Raw genomic sequence first — 12843 nt, forward strand, 5'->3', positions numbered from 1 at the left:
ATATATATATATATATATATATATATATATATATATATATATATATGTTTGAACGTACGGATGTACTTGTGTTATGTAAATTATACTACTATAATATCCAGCAATGATATAAAGTTTACGAAAGTTAGTTGTTGCCTTGTTGGTCCAATTCGTACGCATCCATCATTCCATTGTTTACAGGATCAGATAGTCTCTGTATCTGTTTTTGCGTCATATGTTTGTTGAATTAGATATTTCATTGTGTCTACACGATCAGTTGATTACAATTGATTTTGAATTGGACCCTATGTTTACTAATATGGTATCAGAGCTCTTTAATTGAGTCTCGTTAAGCTTCTGTGTTATCTTCTTTGTTAATCGAAGATGAGTTTTCCGATTTGCTCTTGGATAGAGTTTCTACAAACTTTCACTATAGTGATTTGCAAATTGTTCACCGAAATCCTTTTTGCACTTCTGATTCTTCTAATTTATTTTCCTTGACCTTGGGTGACGATGAATCTTGTTTTCTTTTAATCGCGTCTCCTTCTTCTTTTGATCTTTTACTCTAATATTCGTAAAATGGGATCTAATACAAATTCTACAGTTCCCTTAATACAATCTCAAGCTTCAGGATCATCTAATGGTGGTGAACAACGTTATTTGGCTGATCAGTATGATAATCCATATAATCTTCATAGTGTGGATCATGTTGGACTTGTTTTAGTCTCAGATCGATTGGTTAATCCATCAGACTTTCATTATTGGAGACGATCGATGTGGGATATCTTAATACTTACTAACCAAACAGTGTTAAATACACTAATTATTGTGCTTGTTATAATCAAAAACAAAAGAGAAGAAATACAAAGAACAAGAAAATTTAAAAAAAAAAAAGAGAGAAATATATATATATATATATATATATTATATAGATATCTTTTCTTTCATATTATCATTCATTCTAAACATCTATATAGTACTTGTAGTTGTAAATTATAAATGAAAAAAGGGAATATAATAGACTGATAATATATAAATTTGGGGTGCACGATCCATCCATCGACCGACTTGAAATAAATGGAAAGGTAGAGAGAGTACAGAGTTGTACAGTTGTAAGACATTAGTGGGGGATAGAGGAAGCATATACAACATTAACATCTCCTCATCCAATTTTTTTCATTTAACTCAATAATTTTTCAACTTCATACCAGCGATATATTTTCTCCTATCAATAATGTTTATGCAGGCGATTTTATATATATTGTATATCACCGCCAAAATACAATAACTACGAATGGAATGTACGTACCGGTATTTCTAGCGACATTTTCTACAACGAATTTGGATCTATTATAAACATTATTTTCTATGCTGGTTTGTTTGTACTGTTAAGTAATGATCGATACTACTACTCCGATCCATTTAACTTTTATGAATAAATGAATAGTACTATTGTTCAATAAATACGTCTGGTATGCAAACCAAATGAGTAGATTGGAACACGAATTCAGCTTCGAAGCCATGAGTCTGAAAGCTAATATTGTCCCTCACACATGAACTTGTCTTTTATTTTTTCCATTTTATGTGAACTTAATTATGAACGATAAGTGAAAAACAATTAATAATGGTCCAGTTTTTTTTTACCGTCCATAATAATCCCTTGTCCACAAAGAGCACACTGCACACTGTTCAAGGCTTCAGATGATTAACATATAAAATTCAATAATATTAATAACATTAAAACATGATTCTAGATGAGTATGTAGAAAATGGATTTTGCTAAACGTTTTTTTTATAAAAAAACGGACACAATAATGGTCGTAACTTTTTGCATGGAAATCTAATATGTATTGTTGCTTTTTTCAGTTGATCGATCACCTGGTATAATTTTAATTTTCTATTAATATGTCGAACAGATCTATTCACAATAGACAGTATAGCTAGCTAATTAAGTTTTTGGCGAAAAATAATTAGACATTTTAACTTATCTATTTGAATTAATTTTAATGACTTTAAAGAAAAACATGACACGTTTTTGAGTCCACGTTTATATATAAATACGGCCATCATGTACCCGAAATATTACCATTCAAAACAAAAACACTCATTATATTGGGTTTGTCTTAAAGAAAAAAAAAGAACGAAGCGAAATGAAATCGTCCGTCATGAGTTTCCTCATCATCTACCTCCTCCTTGCCGTGCCTTGCTTCGCTAAAGGTACTTTTTGTTCTTTGTTTTTTATTTTTAAACCCTTACTTAATTATGTTATATTATTATTTGTAGTATTAAGTCGCTGTACGTACTTCAAAACCTTATTCAGGATCAGAGCAAACGGATTCAGAGGTGTACGAGATTGATTACAGGGGGCCGGAGACTCATAACTCTAGACCTCCTCCAGAGACTATACACGGAAAACCACCGTACATCCACCATAAAACCCTCACCGCTGGATCGGCCGGTGCTCATGTAGAAGGAAAGAGTAAGTTGTGATATCCACCTTTCATATCTATCTATATCTACTCATATACTGTATTTTTTTAATGGCAGTTACGTAAATATCAGTCTTTGAGATTTTTATTTATTTATATATAAAGGTAAACAACGATCATTTAATGATATCATGTGTATTATTAAATGATACCATTTCTTCTTCTTTTAACAATATTTAGATCCAAGGAAGTGATTAATTTTCTGTTCTTGCACATAGTGGATGATAATGGTGACTAAAAATATGAAGGATTAATCAATTGATTAGGGTTTGTGTACATTGAGACTAAGGGAAAGTAATCATGAGTAATATATACTGTATGATAATACGAGTTGATTACATATGGTTTGAGCTCATGCTAATATATAATAAACATTTCAAGAATTTGTTTCCCTTGTATTTTGATTTAGGTCACTTGATTTAAGTTATCTTATCTCTATTATTTATCAGACTAGAGAGAGAGATACCTTTTCCGAGGAGAAGAGAGATGATGCAGAAGCTTCAAGTTAAAGAGGAATTAAGTATGTTTACGAGAGTTGTGATATATATGAGTAATGGGTACAGCTAGAGTTATTTATATACTTATTACATATTTATCATATGATCATCGATATGAGATCAGCACTGTTAGTGTGAATAACACACACTACTCTCCTGATGTTATGTCCGGTCTTTTCTTTTCTTTTCTTCAAGCAGCGTTGATCTGTATCATTTTTTCAGTCTGATTCTAGTAAAACCATATTCAGATTATTCAGGGTATAATGTGTCACCACACATAAATACCAGTATAATTATCTAGCTATTTTTTTTTTTTTTTGACATAGAATGGAATCTGATTTGAAAAACAAAAAAAATTATAGGCATGGAAATATGTTTTAATCCTTTGTATTTCACACTAGGGCTGTTCATGGGCAAGAATTACGAATGACTATGAGAAAACCATAGTTATATTATATAAAAAAAACTTTTCATGATATAGATGATGTTTTGGATGTTGGTACTACAAATAAGTTATTATATATCACCTATTTTATATCTATTTTGGTATTACAAATAAGTTGATTATGTATTCTATTTTGTATCTATCTCCTCCTATATGTTAGTCATACTGCCGTTATTACAATAGTATATTGGACCTTTTTTTTTTTTTTTTAATTCTTTAAGAAAATAGACCTTTCAAGTATGCAAGATGTGCAAGGTCTGAGACAATTCAAACTCATGTATTCCTTTATTAGATGCATGAAAACTAAAATTTTAAAATTCACAAGATTGTATATATTATTATACTTATGCATGTATTCAAATTAAAATTCATCATAAATCATGATCATATATCGAGTAATCTAAGACACTGGATACATGGGACACACTTTATCAGAAGTTGACCCACCTTTTAATCACTTCATCAATCATTTCATTTTAAAATTGGACCATGTGTATTATTTATCACAATATTCAGATGATCAGATCAGTACCGCGCGTCCATGCCTCTCACATGAGATTTGAGAAGAACGTTTCGGATTATGAATTATGAGTTTCTAATACAAAGTTAAGTTTTGATTGGATCTATTAATGTTGGAGTACTTTCAAAACAGGAGTTTTTAAAGACACACAACAAATGTTCTATAAGGCATATCAAACATATTCACACAAGAAGAAATTAAAGAGAATCTGTTCTCTTCGATTGTTAAAGAGAAACAGAGTATATATATAGCGCTTGGCATCGAAATTAATAAATGGAGTTTCTTTTAGAACGTTGCGTTGATTATTACAGATTAACTGAACAAAACCTCTAAGCAAAAATAGTCCTATGGCGAATCTGATGTTGAGATTGCTTTCTGAACCACTTTTATGGAGGTGAAATAGCCTAATAGGCTTGTAAAGTTATATCAATTTTAGTCGTCTTTCTCTAAAAACCTAAATTAAGCTTCTTTTGTAGCAGCTTGTATGTGTATGTATAATCGTATAACTTGGCATATTCAAGTTTTCAGTTTCATGCAAAGTTCAAGTGTTAAATGATACAACTTGCATTCTAAAACCAGATCCTTTTTCCCTTTTAAAATGTGAATATTGTATGATGAGAATTGAGTAGATTTGAGTAATGAATTTATTATTAATCCATAATTGTCCTCTTACTGGGCTGCCACAATAATACCTTAAAATGCCCAAGAATTAGACATTAAATACTACACAATTGGATCGAGCCGTAAACCCAAAAAGTATCCAAGTCCGGTTAATTATCAACTTTTATAAACCTTTAGGATTTTTTTTTTATATATTTGTTTTTTTTTGTTTTTTGTCCTTCTCACTCCATTTATATTATTATTACTAGGATTTAACCCGCGGTATACCGCAAGACAATATTTTTAATTTAAAAAATTTAAAATTATATTGTATTTATTTGTTATTTTATTATTGTTTTATTAATTTAAAAAATATAAAAATTTACAGGTATTTGATATAAGTATTCAAAGTATAGGATTTTTGTATTGTTTTCAAGGTTTTAATCTGTGTGGTATATGTATAGTCTAGTAATACATTTATCTCCTGGTACACATCTAAAAGTGTTTAAAAAAAAAAAATCAATTCCACTTAACTCCCTATATAGGATTAATGCCAACCCGTCTCACCAAAATCAAAATAAATTGTTGCGCAAAAAAATAATCTAAATAAGTTTTTTATCAAGTTTAATTATGTTAATTGTTTTACCAAATTAGCATACTTATATAGTTTATAATTTTTCCATGTCAATATATATAGTTTATGATAATTAATAGAATTTTAATTTTTTTGGTAATTCCTCAAAAAATAAAAAATAAACCAAATTATATGGGGGTTTTCAACATATTTAATGTGACATTTTATAATTGGATTTTCGGTTTAGGAAATTTATTAATGTTAATATAATTATGAATATTGTAAACTTTTGTTATGGAAAATCTGTTGTATATCATTTAAATTTAAGAGATTCTAGCATCCATAAAAATAGTTTTGGAGAATTTAATGGGTTAAAACTTTAATGGATAGAGTTGTTTATGAAAAAATCGGAATGTATAGATGTTGTTAAGATTTTATGGCAATAAATGTAACAAATGTTGGTCAATTTAAGAAAATTTAGTATTTGAGTTTCTCTGCAATGTTATTTATGGAATTGTTTTAGGGGTTAATGTTGTAAAAAAAAATTAAATAATTAAAATTTAAAGGACATAAACCAAAATGTACTTCAAAAATGTTAATATAGATTAACTAGGTTGACATCCGCGCTATGCCGCGGGGTTTTCTTTAGAACTTTTTTTTAATAATACATATAACTTGTAATATAAATCATATTGTTTAAAACTATAACTAAATCAAACAGATATATGCCTCTTTGAAAAACAATACATGAGGTGAACGTCTTATACTGAAATTCCATATACAAGCTTCATCTGATTTTTAGAGCATTTATTTGTTTGTTTTCTTGAAAAAAAATGCATAAAAATATATTGTCTCCAAATAGATTTAAAAATAAATTCCATTTAAATTTCTTACATTAAAAACAGGATATTTAGAGTAATAACAATAAACTTTATATTATCTCACTGAGACATGAAATCAATAATCAAATAACCTTAAGAAACCCCTTGATCAGCTCGTATCTTGATCTAACCTTGCCAGATATCATATTATCGGACTAAGCTTTTTAGAACTAATAATCTTTAAGAAATCTTTCAAAGCTTTCATTTTCAATGCTTTTGATACTTTAATTTGCAGATAAATATTTGTCTAAGATCAAAGATGCAATTGATTGTCCCCAACCAAATAATCAAAATACTAAACACGGTGGGAACGAATATTAACTTTGCTAAATATGATATCCTCACAGAAAGTATAGATAGAATCAAATATATTTCTCCAACTATCCTTCCTTCATCTGGATTCGTTATAGCTCCATTTTTTCAAGATCCTTTATAACCCTAAGGATTTTTCATATAAACGTTTTTGGATCTGTTCTTCTGATCGAATTCTTCTTCACTTCAACTTCAATCATCGATTTGAGAAGGATTGACATAGCGGCACGGCCTTGATTGGGAGGAGGGAGAAAAAGTGACGTGTAAAGGAGATTGATTTTTATTGGAACATAAGACTTAGTTGTATTAACTGTTATAATTTGATTGGATTAAGTTTTTAATGATGTGTTATGCTTAGAAAAGTTTAAAAAGCTTAGGTGTCAACCCCAAATGAAAAACGTTCAACTTTTATTGTATTGATTAGATCTCTACCTATGCAACTGCTTAAGTAGCGTAAGGGCCAATGCTTCACCACTCAAAAAAGGTTAGTTAAAAGTTTTGATTTGATTTATGATATGTATTGTATATTGATTGATGTAAGAAATGAGTAAGATTCCCATTCTTTAGTGTATGCCATTTCTTTTATGATTATGACCAACCTCCATTTTCTAACATACTTTATTTACTAATCTGTTTGTTTTTCTAAAGTTTGCCATTCTTCTACTCAATCTCTTGTTCCCCCTTATTGGATGAATCTGTCGATTGTTTTCTTTTCTATTTCACGAGATATTAGTTACTCTCGTGCTGGCAAACATATCGAGCTAAAATTTATGATTTTGTTAATATAAATGTTTTACTAATGTCTAGCCGTTAACTTGGACTTGAATGACAAGAACTTCATTATTAACGCCAAAGTTTATACAATTCAACCAAAGATAATTTATTTTTAGTCACACAACGCTCTGCAAGCTAGGTCTATTATTATGCAAAAAACATACTTTTTGTGGACGCACAAGAAATTGTGCGATAAGAGCGGTCTATGTGATAGACTGATATGATGACCCAAATAGGTTATACAGTTTTTTCTATGCTCCCACTTGTAGTTAAACTAGTTATAGACATGGGGACCAATCGCTAAAACCTTTTCTTATACAGTAGAAACTCTTATCAAATTCAAAGTAAAGAAAGCGACAGTCACCAAACTTACCATCCAAAGTTCAACTATTGTAGTAAAAGTGTAAGAAACTATTAACATTTCTCTATTGAAATCGAAACATTTTTTTATACACTGTTACAAACTGTGGTCTTGAGTTTCCAAAACAAAAGTTATTAAATTGAACAGAAAATTTACATGTAAATTCCAATATTTTTTTAAAAATTAGTATAAATTTTTTTGAGGTTGGTTTATTTTCATATTACGTACAAAATTTTTGCTTCGAATTTAATAATTAACTGTAATTTGATTAAATATTACTTAAACCGATCGGTCCTTGCCGACAATGAAGATGTCATGTTCGGACGAGGAACAAGAAGTCGTAGAGATGGGAGCCAAAACTTCATTACAGTCCGATACACTGTCTTGTAACGTAAGCAATAACTCCGACGTACTAAAGCTCATCGACGACGACGGCTTCGCAATGGGAACTTCCGGTACATCAGCTTCCCCAACTAGAATCTGAACCACACTTCTCATAGTGGGCCTGGTTACTGGGTCGGGTTTTGAACAAGCAAGGCCCACCATCAAAACCCGATTAATCTCCTCCGGGTTAACTTCTCCGCCGTTCCTCAACCGCTCGTCCACCGCCGTCAATAGCTTCCCTTCTCTATACAACCCCCAAACCCAATCTACCAAACTCGATCTCAAACCGGGTCTTAAACCAGGTTCCGGTTCGGGTCGGGTTATAGGTCTTCGACCAGTGCATACTTCAAGAACAACGGCTCCGTAGCTAAAAACGTCGGTTTTCTCCGTCGCTCGACCGGTAAGCAAATACTCCGGCGCTAAATACCCCATTGTTCCGGCGGCGGCGGTTGCGTCCGGCGACTTATCGTGCTCCGTTTGTCTAGCGAGTCCGAAATCTCCTAACTTCGGATTAAAACTCGCGTCGAGCATAATGTTGCTTGTCTTGACATCACGGTGAATGATCTGATTCTCACACTCTTGATGCAAATACGCCAAAGCTGAAGCTACCCCACGAAGTATTTTTCTCCGGTGAGGCCATGGTAACGTCGTCGGAGACTCGTAGAGTGCTTTATCAAGTGATCCATTAGGCATTAGATCGTATATTAACAAAATTTCTCCTTTTTCTCTGCAATAGCCTTGAAGACGGAGAAGATTCCGGTGACGAAGTGTTCCGATTAGAGATAACTCCGATAAGAATTCAGTGTTTCCTTGAGAGATGTGACTGCATCTTTTGATCGCTATGGTCTCGCCGGAATCTGGTAAGATTCCTCGGTAGACTGTACCGAATGCTCCGTTTCCGATGACTCTTGATGAGCTGAAAGAATCGGTGGCTAATTTAAGCTCCTTGTAAGTGAATTCTCTCGGCGATTTGATGATCTCTGATGAGAAAGATTCAGACTTTCGATTGTATTTGATCTTGTTGGAGTAAACCCAGATTATTACTCCGGCGAATAATGCTAAGAAGAATGCTCCGGCGGTTACTACTCCGGCGACGGCGGCTGGTGATTTTTTACAGAGTTTGTTACGGCAAGAAGATGACGGATCAGCCGTTTTTCTCCGGACGGTGGATACGGATGGTACGATCGACGCCGACGATGACGACGGAGGAGGAGAGTTAGACATCGGCGGTGGAGATTCAGATGATTCGAAAGATGAAGTAAAGCTCCACCAATCTATACTGTGAATCTCAGTGCTTCCTTGTGTTGATCCTGAGAACCCAACGAACATTGAATCGCTAACGTAACGGTCGAGATCGAGAGGAACCGACAAAATCGGAGATTCGGGTTTCACGTTTGAGTAAGAGACGTAAACGGTTAAAACCCGACCCGACCCGTCGTAAGTGATCCATGAGTTCACGGCGTTTCCGCTCTTGAGATCGATGTCGACGTTTCCCAAATCTGATACCGCGGCTGAAACGACGGCGTTTAGATCCAACCCCACGTGGTTCCCGTTCACGTCTTTGAATTCCACATCCATCAACGTGTCGAATTCAACCGCCACGAAACCCGACCCGGATCCGGTTTCTTCGGTTAGACCGAGGAACCCACCGGAGGATCCGATGTATTCTCCATCAGGGCAGATAACGAAAGCTAACCCGCCGCCAATCGAAGAAGGATTGAGATTTGTTACCGAGAAGGAGAAGTACGTAGTGAAGCTCGCCGGCGTACGAGTCTCCGCATGCCGGAATTTAACCGGTTTGCCGTAAAGAGCTTTACCGGCGGTGGAAGTCGGAACAGAGAGCTCACGAGTGAGCTTTATAGTTCCGTTGTTGAGATGAGCATCGCCGAGAAGCTTGAGACTTGAGAGAGTCAACGTACCTAAATCGAATCTCGTCGCCGGGAAATCGCCTCTGACGTCGGAGGAACAGAGGAAGGAGGCGATAATGTGGATGAGAGTAGAGTAAACAGAGAGGAATCTAGGTGGAAGTTTCAACATTTGTAGATCTTTTTCATTGGATTCCTTTGGAACAAAAAGCTGAGGGGAACTTTCGAAGATTTCGGTTCGGTGGTTGTTGGGTTCGCCACCGAGACAATCATACAAAGGAGACGAAGACAAATCTCACTGAAATCAGACAGAGGAAGACGAATGACGACAGAAGAGAGTGGGAAAAAAAAAAGCATAAGTGAAGAAGACAGGTGGATCTGCTGATTGACACGTGGAATTATAAAATATGGAATTTTCCAGCAATGGAGAAGGTCCTCACGTGCGCGCGCGTGCTTGCTTCTGTGTTTTTGAGATCTCGTTCCCAACATAAAAAAGTCTTTGGGAGTCTTTAGTAGAGTTTGTTAATGACTTTTTGAACTTATGAGTTATGATGATCCAAGTACTTCTGCACTTATTTCTTCTTTGCTCTAAATTTAATTTTTAAATTTCATTAGTAGTCATAGTTTTCGCAAGTCCTTTTATCAGTTTTAATAGTTTGTAGAAAACTTTTATTTTTGGTTAATTATTTTTAAGAAATAAGCATATAAACATACAAGGACAACGATGTGAAAGTTTCATGGCACATGATTTTTTTGTTTGACTTTAACGTTACATACTGTACCCGTTTTCTTCAGTGATACTCTCTTTTTATAATTTTATCAGAGGAATCTTCGTATGCAGTATATGATTATATATACAACCAGCATTAACAAAGAATATGTCAATATCTTAATCATTAATCTCTAACTAATCCACAAGTCCAAAACGCAGCCACTCGTTTTCATACCAGCTCGTGTTACTATTTTTGTATTTTTTTTCTTGCTTTTGTCTCTATTGCTTATTTCTTTTATCTTACTAGGTTGTTGGTAGCCAAAAAAAAATCGACAATCTACGAGACATCGTGTCACAGTATGAAGTATTCATGTCTATCTCACAGTATGAAGTATTCATGTCTATCTGAACGTATATTTAATTATTTATTGTAGTTAATGATAGATTAAAGAACATCTCTTTTATTTCAGTCCCTTGTTCTTATTAATTTATGGGTGCAAATGGATGATTTAAATTAATAGGTTGAATAAGTTGAATAGGTTGAATGATCATTCAACCAATATTTTACCATTTAAGATAGAATATAAGTTAGAAAACTTATTCAACCCATTCAACCAAAAAAGTTAGAGAAATGAACAAATTATAAAGGAAATTTGTTTAACTCTTTCATCTCCTATTTAGTGGATGAATGAGTTGAATACTATTCAACCAATTTTATTCGTATCTTTTCAACTCATTCATCTCTAGTGCAACCATTTCCACCCTATATTTTATAGTCTAAATTTTGGTTGGTGATCAAATTACCTCAAACTGGAATCCACTTTTTCTTTTTTTTTTCTTTTTTTTTTATATAAAGGAAAATTCTGAATTGCACGTAAAAAACCTCTAAATGTATCTTATGGATCTGGGTCTGATAAAAAAAATCTTTTTGCATGGGCTTGGGCTCCAGCCTATATTGACCCAAAATAAGATTGTAACAAAAGTGTTATCCCAAGTTGGATTATTAGATTCTGATCTGCTTCTACATTCTATAATGGAAAANAAAAAAAAAAAAAAAAAAAAAAACAGAAGCATGAGACCATTTGGTATAATCTTGGATTGAAGGTTTCTGATACATCCAAATTTTCGTCTATTGAGTTAGAGTCGCGAGTTCCCGTTATGGCAGATGACAAAAGTAAGAACTTTCGTCATAGCTCGATTGAGGTTATATGGTTCTTGACTTCTTGGTCTAAAAAAAAAATGTAATTCAAGAGCAAGTGAATGGGAGAAAAAATTGAAGACTTGAAGTGTATGGAAAAAAGCCAACACGTATGCGTTGCATAGACAAGTTCCCTTTGATGAATGAAATTAAACTTTCTCGACGACTTATGGAAGGTTCCTCTGTTTTCAACTCATCATTTTCTAGAACCATTGAAACCCACATGTTTACGTGGGCTACTGGGCTTTAAATGGTAAGGAACAAATATATTGGAGTATTGTGGGAAATTCCTTCGCAGTTATAGTTGTCAATTGTCATTAGCCTTACTAATTAAAAAGGCAATTATTAATTTACTAGGAGTAGCAAATTTTGTGGAATTGCATAATAATGATGTTACTCGGGTCATTCAAAGATTACCAATCAAAATCGTGATAGCTAAAAAACATATGCGCGCAATAGTAGAACCATTTTTATCATTCAACGATAAATCAAAATCAGAATAGAGAAAAAAGTATTTCTCTCATATAAAAGCAAAGTGAATATTATTATAGTTATCCAAAGCGGGGCGGTTTACTTTAAAAACTCACGTCGGTCCCTTTTGTTCTAGTTGCAACATTGAACTCATAACGTATTTTTGACGATCAAACTCCATATATTAAGTTATTGGAGATGACTTTCTTCGAAAGAGAGCCAATTAGGTACCGACGAGCTTACATGGGAAAAATAGAAACCTTGTGCTCTTGCACATTTCGCAAGTTTATCGGCACGGATATTATCTTCTCGGGAAATATATCTAATACTGAAATTAGCAAATCTATCTCTGAAATGAATAAAATCCTTCAATTCTGATGAAAAGGTCGGCCAATCCTCGATATTAGACGTCATCCTTAGTAGGTCTGAACAATCCGTAGCAAAAAGGGCTTTATCCAAGTCCAATGCTAATAAGCACTCCATAGCCCAAATAAGGGTATCTAACTCTGCATGTAATGGGGATAAGCTTCTGCGCGATCCTTTTAGCCCCATGTGCAGGATTCTATCACCGATAGACGCAATCCAGCCATGCCCACTCCTATCCACCTCTGTATGTAAAGATCCATCTAAAAAGCATACAAGGGATTCTTGAGGAATTGGGATCGAAGGTATGCATGCTTCTACTACCGCTGGTGCTAAGTCTCTGTTATTTGCTCTTCTCCAAACTTCTTCTTCTTGGATAGCTTTCTCCAGTGTATCTTGCGGAGATTCAGAGATATTT

The 12843-nt window shown here is 33.7% G+C and overlaps 2 protein-coding genes across 2 annotated transcripts; one reads left to right on the plus strand and one right to left on the minus strand.

Moving 5' to 3' along the window:
- Window positions 2056-3276, plus strand: LOC104734323. Its single transcript, XM_010453870.2, has 3 exons — window positions 2056-2196; window positions 2300-2458; window positions 2918-3276. The coding sequence occupies exons 1-3, from the start codon at window positions 2130-2132 to the stop codon at window positions 2920-2922; spliced, it is 231 nt and encodes a 76-aa protein (XP_010452172.1). The 5' UTR covers window positions 2056-2129; the 3' UTR covers window positions 2923-3276.
- LOC104734324 (L-type lectin-domain containing receptor kinase VIII.2) lies at window positions 7584-10038 on the minus strand. Its single transcript, XM_010453871.2, has one exon. The coding sequence runs from the start codon at window positions 9851-9853 to the stop codon at window positions 7712-7714; it is 2142 nt and encodes a 713-aa protein (XP_010452173.1). The 5' UTR covers window positions 9854-10038; the 3' UTR covers window positions 7584-7711.

Source organism: Camelina sativa, chromosome 13, assembly GCF_000633955.1.
Source record: "Camelina sativa cultivar DH55 chromosome 13, Cs, whole genome shotgun sequence".
NCBI classification, from domain to species: domain Eukaryota; kingdom Viridiplantae; phylum Streptophyta; class Magnoliopsida; order Brassicales; family Brassicaceae; genus Camelina; species Camelina sativa.